The following is a 13,700-nucleotide window of genomic DNA, read 5'->3' as shown; positions in this document are numbered from 1 at the left end:
AGGTTTGTACCTCAGCATATTGTGAAAATTTATAGGTCCATTATGACATACAACATATATATTGCCAATCATACGGATAATGTTTCAAATCAAATATTTTGAGGCAAGAGGGGGTGAAATCTCTATCATTTGTCGGATTGGAGACAAACATAAAGGGTCCTATTTATTTATATGTATTTTGTATGTATCGTGAGATTTGAATTTTAATTTTGTGATATTAAGAAAATGAATTAGAAGAATTAAATGTACAAGACTTGGAAATAAGATTTTATCATTGGGGGGGTAAGTCTTAAAAACCTCGAGGCATGATAAAAGGCATCGACTAGTAACGCTAGTTTCAATGAATTTTGTTAAGTAAAGTCAGAGCATAGAATAATTAAATAAATATAATGTAAAGGAAATATCTTTTTATATCTTTCTATAATATTCCTCCTAACTTTTGAAGGTGAATTAGGTAAATTCGTAAAATAAGAATAAACCAAAATATAATAATTACATGAAAATTATTAAATCATAATATTTTTTTTAAACAAATTTTATTTTATTTGTAAACTCATCTCCAAAATTATTTCACAGAACACAGAATCCCAAACTGGAGCAAATCTAATGAGGAAACTGCTGGTTCCGGGACTGGTCATCTGCTCCGTCTACCTAATCGTCATCAACCATTTCATTAATTGCCCAGGTTCGCCGCTCTCCGCACCCGCCAGTCCTCCCGCAGGCGAGTCTCCGACCAATCTCAGCCACCTTCTCTTCGGAGTAGTAAGCTCCGCAGAATCATGGAGGGCCCGGTGTCCCCTCGTCGAAGCCTGGTGGCTGCCGAACGTCACGCGGGGCTTTGTCTTTCTAGATACGCCGCCGGCGGGGAGGCTCCTCCCGTGGCGCCCGACTTCGCCGCCGTTCCGGGTCTCCGACAACACGTCTCGGCTGGAGCAGGAAACCAACCACGCGGCTCCGATCATGGTCCGGATGGTGCACGCCATTCAGGAGGCGTATAGAGAGGCCGGAAACGGAGTGAGATGGTTCGTGATGGGGTTCGACGATTCCGTCTTCTTCGTGGAGAATTGGGTCGACGTTCTGGGGAAGTACGATCATAGAAAGTATTATTACATTGGTGGGTATTCCGAGACGGTTATGTCGAATTACTTATTCTCGTTCGAGCAGGCGTTCGGCGGCGGCGGGTTTGCGCTGAGCTACCCGCTGGCGGCAGCGATGGCGAAGGATCTGGACGGGTGTATAAGGAGGAGCTCGCAGGTGCCTTCGCACGACACGATTGTGCAGTACTGCGTTAACGAGTTGGGAGTTTCTCTTACTGTGGAGAAAGGAATTCATCAGGTAATTGCATTGCCGCCTCCTTCAATTGAACTGAGGTGAAATTTCAGTTGAATTGCAGAAAATCAGTCTAATTTTTCTTCACCAAAACACATCAATTAAGCCGCTTCTAATACTGGAATAAGCTGGATGCAGATTGATCTACGAGGGGACATATCAGGACTTCTATCAGCCCATCCACAATCTCCGTTGCTGTCCCTCCACCACCTCCCTCACGTTCGCCCCATCTTCCCCTCCATGGACCGGTTCACGTCCGTAAGCCATCTCATCAACGCTGCTACAAACTCTGATCAGTCCCGTTTGCTCCAGCAAACCATCTGCTACCACAGGCCAAAGCACTGGTCTTTTTCAGTCTCGTGGGGCTACGCCGTCCACATTTACGAGCATCTCCACCCTCGCTTCGTCCTCAAGAGGCCGCTCGAGACGTTCGAGCCCTGGAAGGACTTGGCCAAGAATCCAAAGTTCATGTTCAACACAAGGTCGCCATGCGAGACCCCCTCTGTTTTCTTCTTGGAATCCATGGAAAACGCCACCTCCCCAGACCGTATTGTTGGCTCCTACGTCCGGTCGCCGCCCCCTCCTCGCCCCCAGTGTCACTTGAAAGGAGACGGATCGTCCCTTCGCATCGCTAAAGTTCGGGTTTTCTCGTCTGCCACGAAGCTGGCCGGGGTAAGATCCTAATTATCGTGAAAAACAAAAGACCAAATAGCGCAGATTTTATGTATTTCCACTATAAAATTTTTAGTATACCCAAATACTCACTTTCAATAACCAGTAATAATATATATATAAATTGGCATATAGGACAATATATTTTTCAAGAAAAATTATATTTAATTTTTTTAAAAATTATTTAAATCGGGTCAAATTCTAATACCGGACTTAAATCTAAAATGTAAGACATATTTTATTACTAATCACGTTTCAGCATATATGGTTTCTTTTTCAAAAAAAAAAAAAGTTAATTAATTGATAAACTCTAATACTTTATTTTTGTGTTTGTTCATTTTGCATTTTATGTCAAATGATACTGATTCAAATGATATTAGTTTGATACTAATAAATAATACGATAGCCAACTCTTTACGGTAGCACAAATGGTCTACTGCATGTATTTTAGAACTTGAATATCGAAAGATTATGCGTTTGAATTTGATTCCATATGACTCTCGATGATCTGCATATATTTATGGAATTAAGATCTGGGTTTCGACTCGCGATGTGACCCATTCTACTTTCTAATTGAAGTCAAATGGCCCGTGATTTATAAGGAGAGTGTGACATACCGACCAAAGACCATTATTGAGCGGACTTCTCAATTTCTGCATTATATATATATATATATATATATAAGTAATACAACAGCTGACTATATATCTAACAAAAAGATTGAGAAATTTTGTTATTTATGTAAGAGTTAACATTGGCATGCCACAGGTTGAAAGAAGTGAATGTTGTGACATTGTGCACGAGGATGGCTCCACTGTTGCAGAGGTCAAGCTAAGGGCTTGCAGGGATGATGAGATTATTGGATAATGAGCCATGATCAAATCAAGAGTTAGATGGAGAATTTACTCTAATTTTGTGCAACCGATCGATCGAAGCAGGTAAATTATATATTTTGATCCAGCCTAACATTTTTGGGATTTTCATCTATATTTTAACTGATTTACTACATCTTTTATTCGGAAAATGTATTATGGGAAAATGGCTCTAAAAGACTATGCTTCTCTTCAATGTATGGTCAGCAATATGGAAAGGTTACTCTTAACATTTCTTTTTTCTTTTTCTTTTTTTATTTTTCCTCTGGAAACTTTTATTCAAAAATATGTTGTAGCTAGTTTTGTGGTTAAGGCAACTCAAGGATTATGGTTGCCAAATGTGCTTCAATTTTTATGAAAGGGGGAGGAGATTATTGGATAATCAACGAATAATTAACATTTTAAATGTAAAAATTGCACTATAACTTTTAAATAAGTCGAGCAGGTAAATTGTATATTCGGACCCTCTTTAATAGTTATTTCAATTTTTATTTATTTTAATTAAAAAATATTATTTAAATACTTAATTTTAACATTAAAGGTGACATTTTGTATTGATATATTATATTATGTGTTGTATCAATACAAATATACATATAAAATATCACTTTAAATGTTAAACTAATATTTTTGGTTTAATTAATTTCAAAACTTTCATTTGAAAAATGTGTCCAAATTGCCAAATTAGTAAAAGGATGTGCTATATTGACAATCTAACGTCTTTAGGAAAATGTTTTGAGGGGTGGCTGTAGAGGGAAAAAATCCCTATTGAAAGGAATGTGATTTTGTTCACCCCCTTTAAGTGGGGTGAACGTGGTCCTTGGCTAATATAGGGGTAAAATGTTATTTTAGGGTGGATCTTTCTCAAATTTATCATGTTTCTTTATCCATTCTTTCTCCCATTTTCTCTTGTTCTCTAGTAATTGTCTCTTGCTGTCAACTTTCTCACCATCTCTCCGCAACAAGGGAAAATGTAGCGGCGGGCAATAAGGTGGTTGGCGATGGTAGCAAGGGTGGTGAGAGACTTGCTGGAGAAGAAGAAGGAATGGAGAGGAGAAATGAGAGAATGAGAAAAAAACATTCAAAATTGATAGGGACCCACAACATTAATCAATTGAGGGTCATGTTCACCGTAGTTAAAAGGAATAAACAAAATCGCATTCGATTAAAAAGGTTATCGGTCTATCCAACTTGTATGTTATTATTATTTTTATTTTATTTACTTATAATCTCATATTTATGTTTACATAGAATTTTTTGCCCAAAAGATATTTTTCTAATTATTATATTTGCTTGTTCTCTCGTTGCCAAATTTGAGGCTATATTGTTTTATGATTGATGCTCATGCCCTACTGTTAATTTTAATTTTTATTTTTGAATATTCAAATTTACTTTACTTATTAATGTGCAATTCTTATATGGCAAGGAAAAGAATATGCACAGTTTTTTTTAGATAAAATTTTGATTTTATTTAATTTTTTATATAAATCAATCAGATAACAAATATTAGTCGGTACCTGGATACATGAGATATTTAAGTATGCTATCTGATGGAATAAGGCTAGGGGGAAGAGAACGAGGAAATTAAGTTCATTGCCATTGGAGAAACAGATCCCGATCTAAATCTACTTCGTTGCCACTCTTAAAGGAGACTATGATTTGACATCTTAGTCTGCCTCAGTTTGTCACATATTTTTTTATTTTCAAGAAAAAAATAAACTGTATCAGAATTATTATATAATATTATAGACCATACTATTATTAAAATTATACCTTAAACTACATAATGCAATGCATGTAAAATGATAAAAATATCCCTTACACACATTTTTCTAATATTACATTCCCCAAACTATAAATTTAAGTAAATAAGCTTGAAGCAGTCTAATTCAATTCATGATTATGTATATCATTGATCTAAGTTAACTTACGTTCTTCTCCGCCAAAAATGTTTCAAAATTAAAAACAATAACATAAAAAATAAAAACATCTCTAAAAGATTTTGTGATTAAGAATTCAACATGATAATAGACCATCGATCCAATACTTATTTGGATCAGTTATACAATGATGTTTATATATGCAGGGGGAAAAGTTGACTAAAACCTCTCATTGGATAAACGGGAACATCTCTATATATGGATAGACTAGACCCAAACTGTCAAAATATGTCACCCAACAAATGTGGCTTTATATGTGCTTACATTTCCCAGAGCAATCTACAAGCACGTCTCCTATAATCTACAGGCGTATTAGTTCTGTATCTTCTTACTAGACAGCTTCCTAGCTTCTGTTGTCTTGTAATCAACCTAAATTTAGTTATCAACTAAAAGAAAAGAGTATCAGCAGTCTGTTAACTATGGCCTCCTTCAGAAACTTTACATTAAAGGTTGCAAAGGGGGGCGCTATCATTACTATGATGAAGTAGTGCTGGGAACCGAGTAATTGGGCAGCGGAGGAGTTGGAGCTGCCAGTTGAGAAGGAGCATCAGAAGGCTCTGGCCAGCTTCGACCAGGCAACTTTTCGTGGGATGCATTCATGTTGATCTTTATCCTGCATTACAAAGGAAACTCAAAGTCATCGTACTCCTTATATTTGTTTGACATTTATGTTTCTGTACTCTATGTTCGTAGGCTGAATCCAAGGTCTAATTATAACGCATCCCAAAAGGAGGATTTCATAATCTCATCGTCCTCGCTATTCAGAAAAATGTTAAGATAGGAGCAGGACCTCCTGAAATGTAACGTGGAATGAAGTAATGGCCCTTGGTCTTTCAATCTTACATGCACGAAAAATGCGGAAGACTATCCCACAATAGAGGCAGAGACTGGGCGGCCCGTATCAATCCATGATAGTATAGTAAGCAAGAGGTGAACTCAAATGAAGGTGATAATAAATGTTGGATAAATCTTACCTGTTGTGTATATTTACATATTCATCTGTCTCGTCCAATATCTCCTCCTGTCAGAAGAAATACTGAGAAATAGGACTAGCCGGTACACCCAAATAAATAAAGCAAGTCTGTCTTCAATTAATTAATTATTAAATCAAACAGCAGGATAAATAATTGTACGGATTGCTAGTTGCAAATAACATCCGCAATAACACTAGGACTAAAGCACTGGTACCAGAAGAAAGGGGCAGGGGAAAAGAGGTTTAGGATGCATCATACAACATATAACCATACAGGGTTGTACAGACATGATTTAGAAAGTTTTAGGAAAAAAAAAAAAAGTTAAAACCAATTTTGGGAGAGAACGGGTGAAATTTAGGACTGCCCAACCATCAAAATCACAAATAAAAGGATTAGTTCCTTAAATTCAGAAAGTGGTTTAAATTGTTGCTTCACACCCCAAGTTGACAAGTCTTGCACATGCACCATTCTGATGAGTGAATCTGAACAAATGTTGGTGCCGAGCAGCCTGCCCTATTCACAGAACAGGGCAAAAAAAAAAAAAAAAGAACAGGGCAGGCTTGAACCATGATGATTGTCCCCACTATTGCCATAACAATTGTAATTGTGATATCTACTATGCAAAGGTGAAGTAGATAGATCATATGACTGGCTGATATGCAGGTACCAAATAATCCAACTTTTCAGCATACCTGAAGAAGCTCCTCGATAACGTCCTCCATGCTTATCACACCCACAACTTCTTCACTGGGTGGGAATACAGGAACAGATGCATTTTCCACATCTAAAATGCAAAATGAACAACCTCTGTGCCGCTTCTTGAATGCAGGGGTACGTGGAGGACTTTTCTTTTTCTCTTGATTGTTCTCATTCTTAACTACAGCCATGTCAGCATCATGTGAATCAAATTTCATCCCCCGATTCTGAATACCAGGAGGGTCCGTATCATGATGTTCTGGCACCCACAAGGTAATGGCATCATATAGGATACAGGTAAGGCAAAGAAAACCAGGTAGCCAGCTGGCAGTTATGATCATGATAGCTTGACATGATGGCAAGTACAAAATTTTTAATATTTGAAACAATGAGAGAGAGAGAGAGAGAGATTAACTTAAAAGTATAGTTCAAGTTCTCAAGTAATCCAAAAATATAATAAAATAAAACAATTGACATGATTAAAATTAGAAGCAAGTGGAAGCTTTAGAAGTCAGAATTAAACATGGAAACAGCAGTATATTATATTAGAGGTGTGCACCTTCTGTTGTTTTCTTTGGATTCCCTTTCATATCATTGAGGTCCTTGTATACAACGGCTATGTGGCTGTGACCCTTCTGAAATTCATTCAGAATATCATAAAGAGGCATGTTCTCTGAGACCCTGAAATATTTCAGAAAAATATAAACAAGGATATTAAACTAGTAATGTGCAGCAAGCATAATATATAATTTCATCTCGTAAACATTGTTATATTAATTAGAGAAGATTCTCGTACAATTATGGAGCAAATATCTTTAAACTTGTAATAATTTTTTTCTTCAAAAAGTTATGTAACAACTATTAAGGTGGCTCTATGCCAACTAAGAGGTGTTGGAAAAGAAAAGGTAATCATGGAAAAGAATGGTTCACATTAATTGTGACTTCTAACCATCAGGAGAAAGTACATTGACTGCCACCACATAATCGTGGAGAAATACCATTTAAGAAACTCGCTATCTCTTAATCTACGTAATATTAGCTCAGAATGTCATGTTTACTATCTAGCTGCTACTGACCTTGAGCTCAAGTAAGATAACCAGTATCAAACCCTCCTCACCTAGTAGAAGAGTTTTGATCTGCATACTTCTTTAAGAATTTGAATTTGGTATTAGTCTCACATTTATACTTATTCAACTAGGTTACATAATCCAACTCCAACAGTCACTGCTTTAAATTGCAAGGAACTCATGAGGCACCTCATGGTAAAGGACCAAAACTTAGAATATGACACAATGGCAATTGACTCATTTGCAGTTTGATAGTGCAAAGTATAAATGAACAAGGAGGACATAAGTAATAATATCTAAGATTCTAAATACATTCATCTCAACCAATAAATAATGCCATCTCATCTAGTATTCCAGTCATGATAACTTTGTTTGCACCTCTCGAGTTGTCAGACATGATAAACAGGTGCATTTGAAGCAGGGTGCAACCTTACCTAGGAATTTTTCTTAATATCATTTTTCTGAGAGGAACTGCACCTCTTGGGTCAACTGCCAAGACGTTTTTAACCTGTGGATGTTAGAAATGATAAATTAGTAACATGAAAAGCAGGAAAATAAAAGACATAAAAAGAAGTGGGTTAAGGAAATAATAACTACACTTGAGGCAATATTACAATGATTAACCATGTTATTTCATACAAAAGAAAGACCAGGCAGTACCATATAAACTGGAAGTGAAGCCAGAGGTTCGATCTACCACTTGCAAGGTATCAATCATCAGAATTCATCATATGAGAATTCAATCAATGTGACCATAAAACATACCACAACAGGTATTGAACAGAAATGGTGGGATTTGTAGTATTGGGCAATCCAAGAAAATAGCAATTTTGCATTACAAGATGTCAGTGTCAAAGGACATTTTTGAAACTCAGCAGTACAAAGGTACAATCAGTTGAAGCTACTGCTGATCACAAGTTTGAATGTACAAAATCAGTTAAGATGAATCTTTTTTGTATGGCAGACAGCATTGAATGGAGCAAGAAAGTGCACCCATTTGATAAGCATTCAAACACAAGTTAATGCAGCATCTGTTGTGGTCTGCTCGAAGAGTGTGTGTAGGCCATCTGAACACACAATCAATTTTCTGTTCAATTTTAAATTCTACTTTACATTGGATTTACACTCTTATGGAAGTTGAGGGCCTCTTAGCTCTTGTAATCACATGTATTGAACCATGGAGAAGATGTGTATTGAATACAAAAAGCATCATAACAGTGTTGCACCGTTAGACAGAGCACATAGAGATTTTCTGGTCAGATTTCATATTTAGGGTTTGTTAAGTCATGGTTGATTTTGAGATGATGTCTCCAAGAAAGAACATGAAATAAGTGAATCAAGAATTTGGGTAAGGTACTTCTTCTGATAGTAATAGAGTCACAGGTTTACAATAGGTTTATATCTTTATTGATTATATTGCTTGGATTCATTGGATAGCCATATGGTTATATGATTTTCACCCTATTCTAGGGTTTTCACATCAGATGCAGTGTGTTTATTGTCTGTTTCATTGGATGTGGCATTAATTTATTAAGATCACTAGAACCTGCACTTGGAGCTGGAACTGCATCCCCAAATTCTATCAACATCCTTGGAACTAGTCCATTACTTATTTAAATATACCCTTCGGAAGATTATGAACTCTTCTAAGCACTATACCTTTGCCAGAGTGCTTTCAACCAGGATAAAACTGAAACAAGCCCATTCTGTGTGAAAAATAAATTAAAGACTCTCCATGCCCTTAACCCTCTGTATCAAAATCTTTGCTGGTCAATGTATTTTTTTTTTCCCCTGGTAAGATAGTCAAGGATACTCACCTCTAAAGGAAACTCCACGGTTTAGCCAGAGTAAAATTAAAACAGTATGTTGCTTTAAATACGCTGAAATATGATCAAATATCTAAGAAGAAAATTATTACCAGGACAAGTCCAATGATATTTGTTGGATTTCCAGCATAAACAGGAACTCTACTATGGCCCTTCGTTATAATTGCATTCAATGTCTCCCTAAGCACAGCCAGAAAGAGGTTAGAAAATGGAAAAAATGTGCTCACTGTAATAGGAGATTGAACAAGCAGCCATAAACCCACAAATTAAGAGTTGCATCCAGATCAAGGGAAAATGCCTTCGATATGGGGGTCATAGCATCTTTTGCTGTCTTTTCAGTCAATTCAAGTGCCCCAGCAATGATAGTGGTTTCATCATGGGTTAGGTCACCACCTTTCCCAGCCTGAAGAATGAAAAATATGCACCAAAAGTTACATATGAGAAAGGGATGGAGGGTTAACAAGGAGGTCAAACTATAAGCCATAAGACTGGCAATCTCCCTAAAATAAGTAAAAATAAAATAAAATGAAAAAATATAAGAGAATTAGTGTCTGGACTCTGGAGCATTCTATCAAGTACCTCATTGCCATGGAAATTTACAAATGTCTTAAGCTCTGCTCTTCGTAGAAGGACAGCATGTCCCTTTCCCAACATCCAATCAAGAACCTAGATATGTTTACGGAATCCCAACAAGCAGAGGAGGAATGGCAAGGTGAAAGGATATTAGCTCAACCAAAAGACAGGGGCAATGAACGTGAAAAGATTAAACTCATATATCATGTCATTCTAGAACCAAAAGGTTTCAAAACAGACCACAAAAAGGTCATCAGAACTCAGACCAATAATGCACTAGCTCCAACTATAGGGTATCATGAATGAAGATTTCAACTCAATTCCCGTTTTCTACCTTTCTTAGCAACCAAGAACCAAAAAAAAAAAAAGCCATTCATTTTCCTATAAAACTTATAGAAAACCATGTATAAGAAATAGAGATAGTTAGGTAGTTAGGCAAGGTATAGGGACATTTTTTAAGTGGCAGTTTTTTCTGTGTGTTACTGCCACCATATGAGTAGTTACCATTTGTGTATAAATTTGTCCAATCCAAATAATACAGTGAGGAGTTTTTCTGTCTAAAATCAACATGGTATCAGAACATTTCTGATTAGAAAATTCCTCCATCGTCCCAACAGCATCCTTTACCATAACAGTCTCTTCTTCTTCCTCTCAAGTACCTGTTGTTCCTAGTTCTAATGAACATTCAGTTATGATGTTCATAAGCGGCAAAGGAAAAGATGATTATCTTAATGGTGAAGCCCCTAAATCGGATTCAACATATTCGAAGTACAAGACATGGAAGGCAAAAAATAATATGGTAATGTCATAGCTTGTCAATTCCATGACTAATGAAGTCGGAGTAAGTTTCATCCTTCACAAGATGGCACAAGAGAATGCCGCAACGGAGAAGTATTCCGACCCCAAAGACACATCAAATTGAAGTAAATTTCATCTTCTACGAGACGACACAAGAAATCTGGGATGCCACAAAGGATAAATATTCCGATACTAAAGACACAACAGAGGCGTTATCAAAGAGACCTCTCAAACACTCAATATTTTAGTTGTCTACCTAAATATTGGCAATAACTCGACATGTTCAAAGTGATCTAAATAGACAGACACTTCATAAAAAGAAAAATTGAAGGTGGATTACATACTAAGGATCCATAGAAGACTATCTACCAAAGACTCAGTTTGAAGATGTAAAGATTCAAACTACGCTTCCTTAATTTTTACACCTAGCTTGAGGGGGCGTGTAAAAAACTGTGTACAAGAATAGAGACAGTTAGGTAGTTAGGCAAACTATAGGGATGATTTGTCATTCATTATACATTTATTTATTTTTTAAGTGGCAATTTTTTCTGTGTAACTGCCACCATATAAGTTGTAACCATTTGTGCATAAATTTGTCCAATCCAAATAATAAAATGAAGAGTTTTTCTGTCTAAAATCAACAAGACCCTAACCACTTCGCATAAAACTCTAGGTACATGTATCTAGAATTATATACATATGTAAGCATATTGATTAAACCTTAATGATGTAATCATCTATACCTTACTAATTGGATAAGCAACAGGAAAGAACAGCCAGAGTAGAACACGGACTAGAGGAGCCATAGTTGCCCCGACTGTCAATCCAAATCGAGTACAAATTGCTTGAGGCAAGATCTGCAATTTAAAACAAATTTCCAGGATCATGTGACACCATCAGAAACAAAAACAAGCCAATTTTCTTTTGTGATAGATCACCTCTCCAAACATGAGAATAAGAGTCACTGACACCAGGATTGCCAGCCACGGAGGCACAAGCTTGTCCAAGAATATAGGCAGAGACTACAAGTGAAAGAAAGACAAGAGTCAAGACAACAAAGCTAGTAAGCAGGAATAAATTAGACAATCAGTCTGTAAACAGACTTTTCAGACCTCCATGGCCAAAGAGTTGCCAATCAACAAGGTACAGAGCAAGAGGTGTTGATTCTTCACCACTGGAAATATCTTAGCTGCCGAAAATAAAGCAGATCACTTAAAAAAACTGACAAAAAGAAGACATTCAAACATATTCGCTTAAGTTCACTCTCTTTCGAGTAAGCACAAGGTGTCCACGTCACTCAATTACTCCAACCAAGCAGTGGTCGAACGTAAACGAATGAAGCGAGCTCCAACCTTGATTCAGACCTCAGCAATCAATTAAGTCCAGAAATCAGGACGCAAAATTGTGTACAATCATAAGAAATTTCGAACCAATACGCAAATAAATCAAACAGGCATACATGAATGATGAATATACATATATATATATATATAGAGAGAGAGAGAGAGTACAGGCATGGATGCGATCTTGAGGACGGCCGGACTTCATGAGGACTTCGAGGTCGACGAGGCCGAGGGACATGAGTCCAAGCGTGAGACCGGCCATCATGCCAGCGAACGCCACCAGTCCGATGATTATCACCACGTACAGCCAGAACTGCGGTCCACAGCACGCCACATCCGACGACATCTCTCTCTCTAAAGCTCAGTGCTCTGCGGAATTGAATTGAAGTTTGGCGAGGAAGGTGTTTCTCCCGTGCTGCTTGTCAGTCCCTGCTCTGGAATAGCGCTGTCACGGTTTCTCGCCTCGATTTGATCAGAATCCCCAATAAGACAACACGCCCAGCGGCCCGCGTCGCGTGTACGTGCTCCCGCAACCAGAACCAGAACCAGAACCAGGACCAGCTAGTGACGCACCAAGTCGTAATTCGTACGACTCCAATTTATTGCATTACAAGACCACATCCACCGTATCTCTTCTACATACGATTCTATCTGACATCATACGATTCTATCTGACATCTTCACAGTTCATTTTGCATTTATGTTTTTTAATTAAAATTTTATCATCTTTTTGTTATATTTCATCTATTTTCGTCATGATTTTTTTTTATTAATTTCTTATTTTCCAGAATTAAATTACCTTAATTGTGTTTGTGTAATGTAATGATGAATTTGTATGGCGTTTTATTACTTAAAATTAACTGTGAGATTGTCAAGAGGTCCATATTTGATAAGTATTTTCTGTATAATATTAACGGCAGCCGGCAGGGTATAATGGTCAGCTGCTGTGGACCACCATGGTAAAATGGGACGGGGGCGGCTTTTAGAAGAGAAAGTCTTCAGACAGGAGAGCTTACCGAGCGGCATGGGATAAAATGACGAATTTGACTCGTCTATTTTGTAAATTTGCAAAGCGAGCCATTGTTTCTCTGACTCACTCCTCTCCCTTCCTATGGCTGAATCTCCGTTGCCTTCGTCTCGCCGCGTCGACTCGTTGCCATTGCTGCCTCGTCGACCATAGCTGCATCTTTCAGTGACGGTCGACGAGACGAAGCAAGGCTGCGATGGTAGCAAGGTGCTACAGCAAGGTGAAGGCGACAAAAAGCAGTAAAGGCGTGGCCATGAAAGGGGAAAGGAGAGAGCAAGGACAGTGACCTACTTTGCAAATTTATAAAATGGACGAGGGCAAATTTATCATTTTGCCCTCATTCGATAAGGCGCTTAGTAGAGTTGTCTAGCCCTGTAGAACGACTCCTTTTAAAAACGCCAAGTGAAGAGAATTTTAATGCAACTACCAAACCCCGAAAAATGGTGCGGATAAGGTTTGGCAGCCAAGAAAGATGAAGAAAAAGCCCAGAAACTACCAAAGGTACCCAAAACTGATTCGTGTCGTGAAAGCTGAATCAGCAGCATTTTTTTGGTAATATTTGATAATCGTCGCTGCATTTCTT

The 13,700-nt window shown here is 37.5% G+C and overlaps 2 protein-coding genes across 4 annotated transcripts; one reads left to right on the top strand and one right to left on the bottom strand.

Annotated features, from left to right (window-relative positions):
• Positions 1 to 604: 604 nt before the first annotated feature.
• On the top strand, positions 605 to 3,166 carry LOC127799263 (uncharacterized). Its single transcript, XM_052333124.1, has 3 exons — positions 605 to 1,335; positions 1,468 to 2,001; positions 2,770 to 3,166. The coding sequence occupies exons 1-3, from the start codon at positions 607 to 609 to the stop codon at positions 2,866 to 2,868; spliced, it is 1,362 nt and encodes a 453-aa protein (XP_052189084.1). The 5' UTR covers positions 605 to 606; the 3' UTR covers positions 2,869 to 3,166.
• Positions 3,167 to 4,862: 1,696 nt separating this feature from the next.
• LOC127799262 (DUF21 domain-containing protein At1g47330) lies at positions 4,863 to 12,685 on the bottom strand. Of its 3 annotated transcripts, XM_052333121.1 has the most exons (13): positions 12,259 to 12,682; positions 11,860 to 11,936; positions 11,686 to 11,769; positions 11,491 to 11,604; positions 9,956 to 10,042; positions 9,640 to 9,779; positions 9,469 to 9,556; positions 7,985 to 8,058; positions 7,043 to 7,164; positions 6,480 to 6,742; positions 5,788 to 5,834; positions 5,289 to 5,426; positions 4,863 to 5,199 (listed from the first exon to the last, which is right to left on the bottom strand). In XM_052333121.1, exons 1-13 carry the CDS (start codon positions 12,434 to 12,436, stop codon positions 5,196 to 5,198), a joined length of 1,416 nt encoding a protein of 471 aa, XP_052189081.1. In that variant the 5' UTR covers positions 12,437 to 12,682; the 3' UTR covers positions 4,863 to 5,195. The 3 variants fall into 3 exon arrangements, with proteins under 3 accessions (XP_052189081.1, XP_052189082.1, XP_052189083.1); XM_052333122.1 differs by lacking the exon at positions 9,956 to 10,042 and having other exon boundaries at positions 12,259 to 12,685; XM_052333123.1 differs by lacking the exon at positions 11,860 to 11,936 and having other exon boundaries at positions 12,259 to 12,403.
• Positions 12,686 to 13,700: the final 1,015 nt, after the last annotated feature.

Source organism: Diospyros lotus, chromosome 4, assembly GCF_014633365.1.
Source record: "Diospyros lotus cultivar Yz01 chromosome 4, ASM1463336v1, whole genome shotgun sequence".
NCBI classification, from domain to species: Eukaryota; Viridiplantae; Streptophyta; class Magnoliopsida; order Ericales; family Ebenaceae; genus Diospyros; species Diospyros lotus.
This window is presented reverse-complemented; position numbering and strand designations above follow the sequence as displayed.

Coding starts and splice junctions, on each gene's coding strand:
- LOC127799263 (XM_052333124.1), top strand. CDS start 607: ATGAGGAAACTGCTGGTTCCGGGACTGGTCATCTGCTCCGTCTACCTA. Junction 1,336..1,467: donor TGGAGAAAGGAATTCATCAG/GTAATTGCATTG, acceptor AGCTGGATGCAG/ATTGATCTACGAGGGGACAT. Junction 2,002..2,769: donor CTGCCACGAAGCTGGCCGGG/GTAAGATCCTAA, acceptor GGCATGCCACAG/GTTGAAAGAAGTGAATGTTG.
- LOC127799262 (XM_052333121.1), bottom strand. CDS start 12,436: ATGTCGTCGGATGTGGCGTGCTGTGGACCGCAGTTCTGGCTGTACGTG. Junction 7,165..7,984: donor ATATTAAGAAAAATTCCTAG/GTAAGGTTGCAC, acceptor GAAATATTTCAG/GGTCTCAGAGAACATGCCTC. Junction 5,835..6,479: donor TTATCGAGGAGCTTCTTCAG/GTATGCTGAAAA, acceptor TTCTTCTGACAG/GAGGAGATATTGGACGAGAC.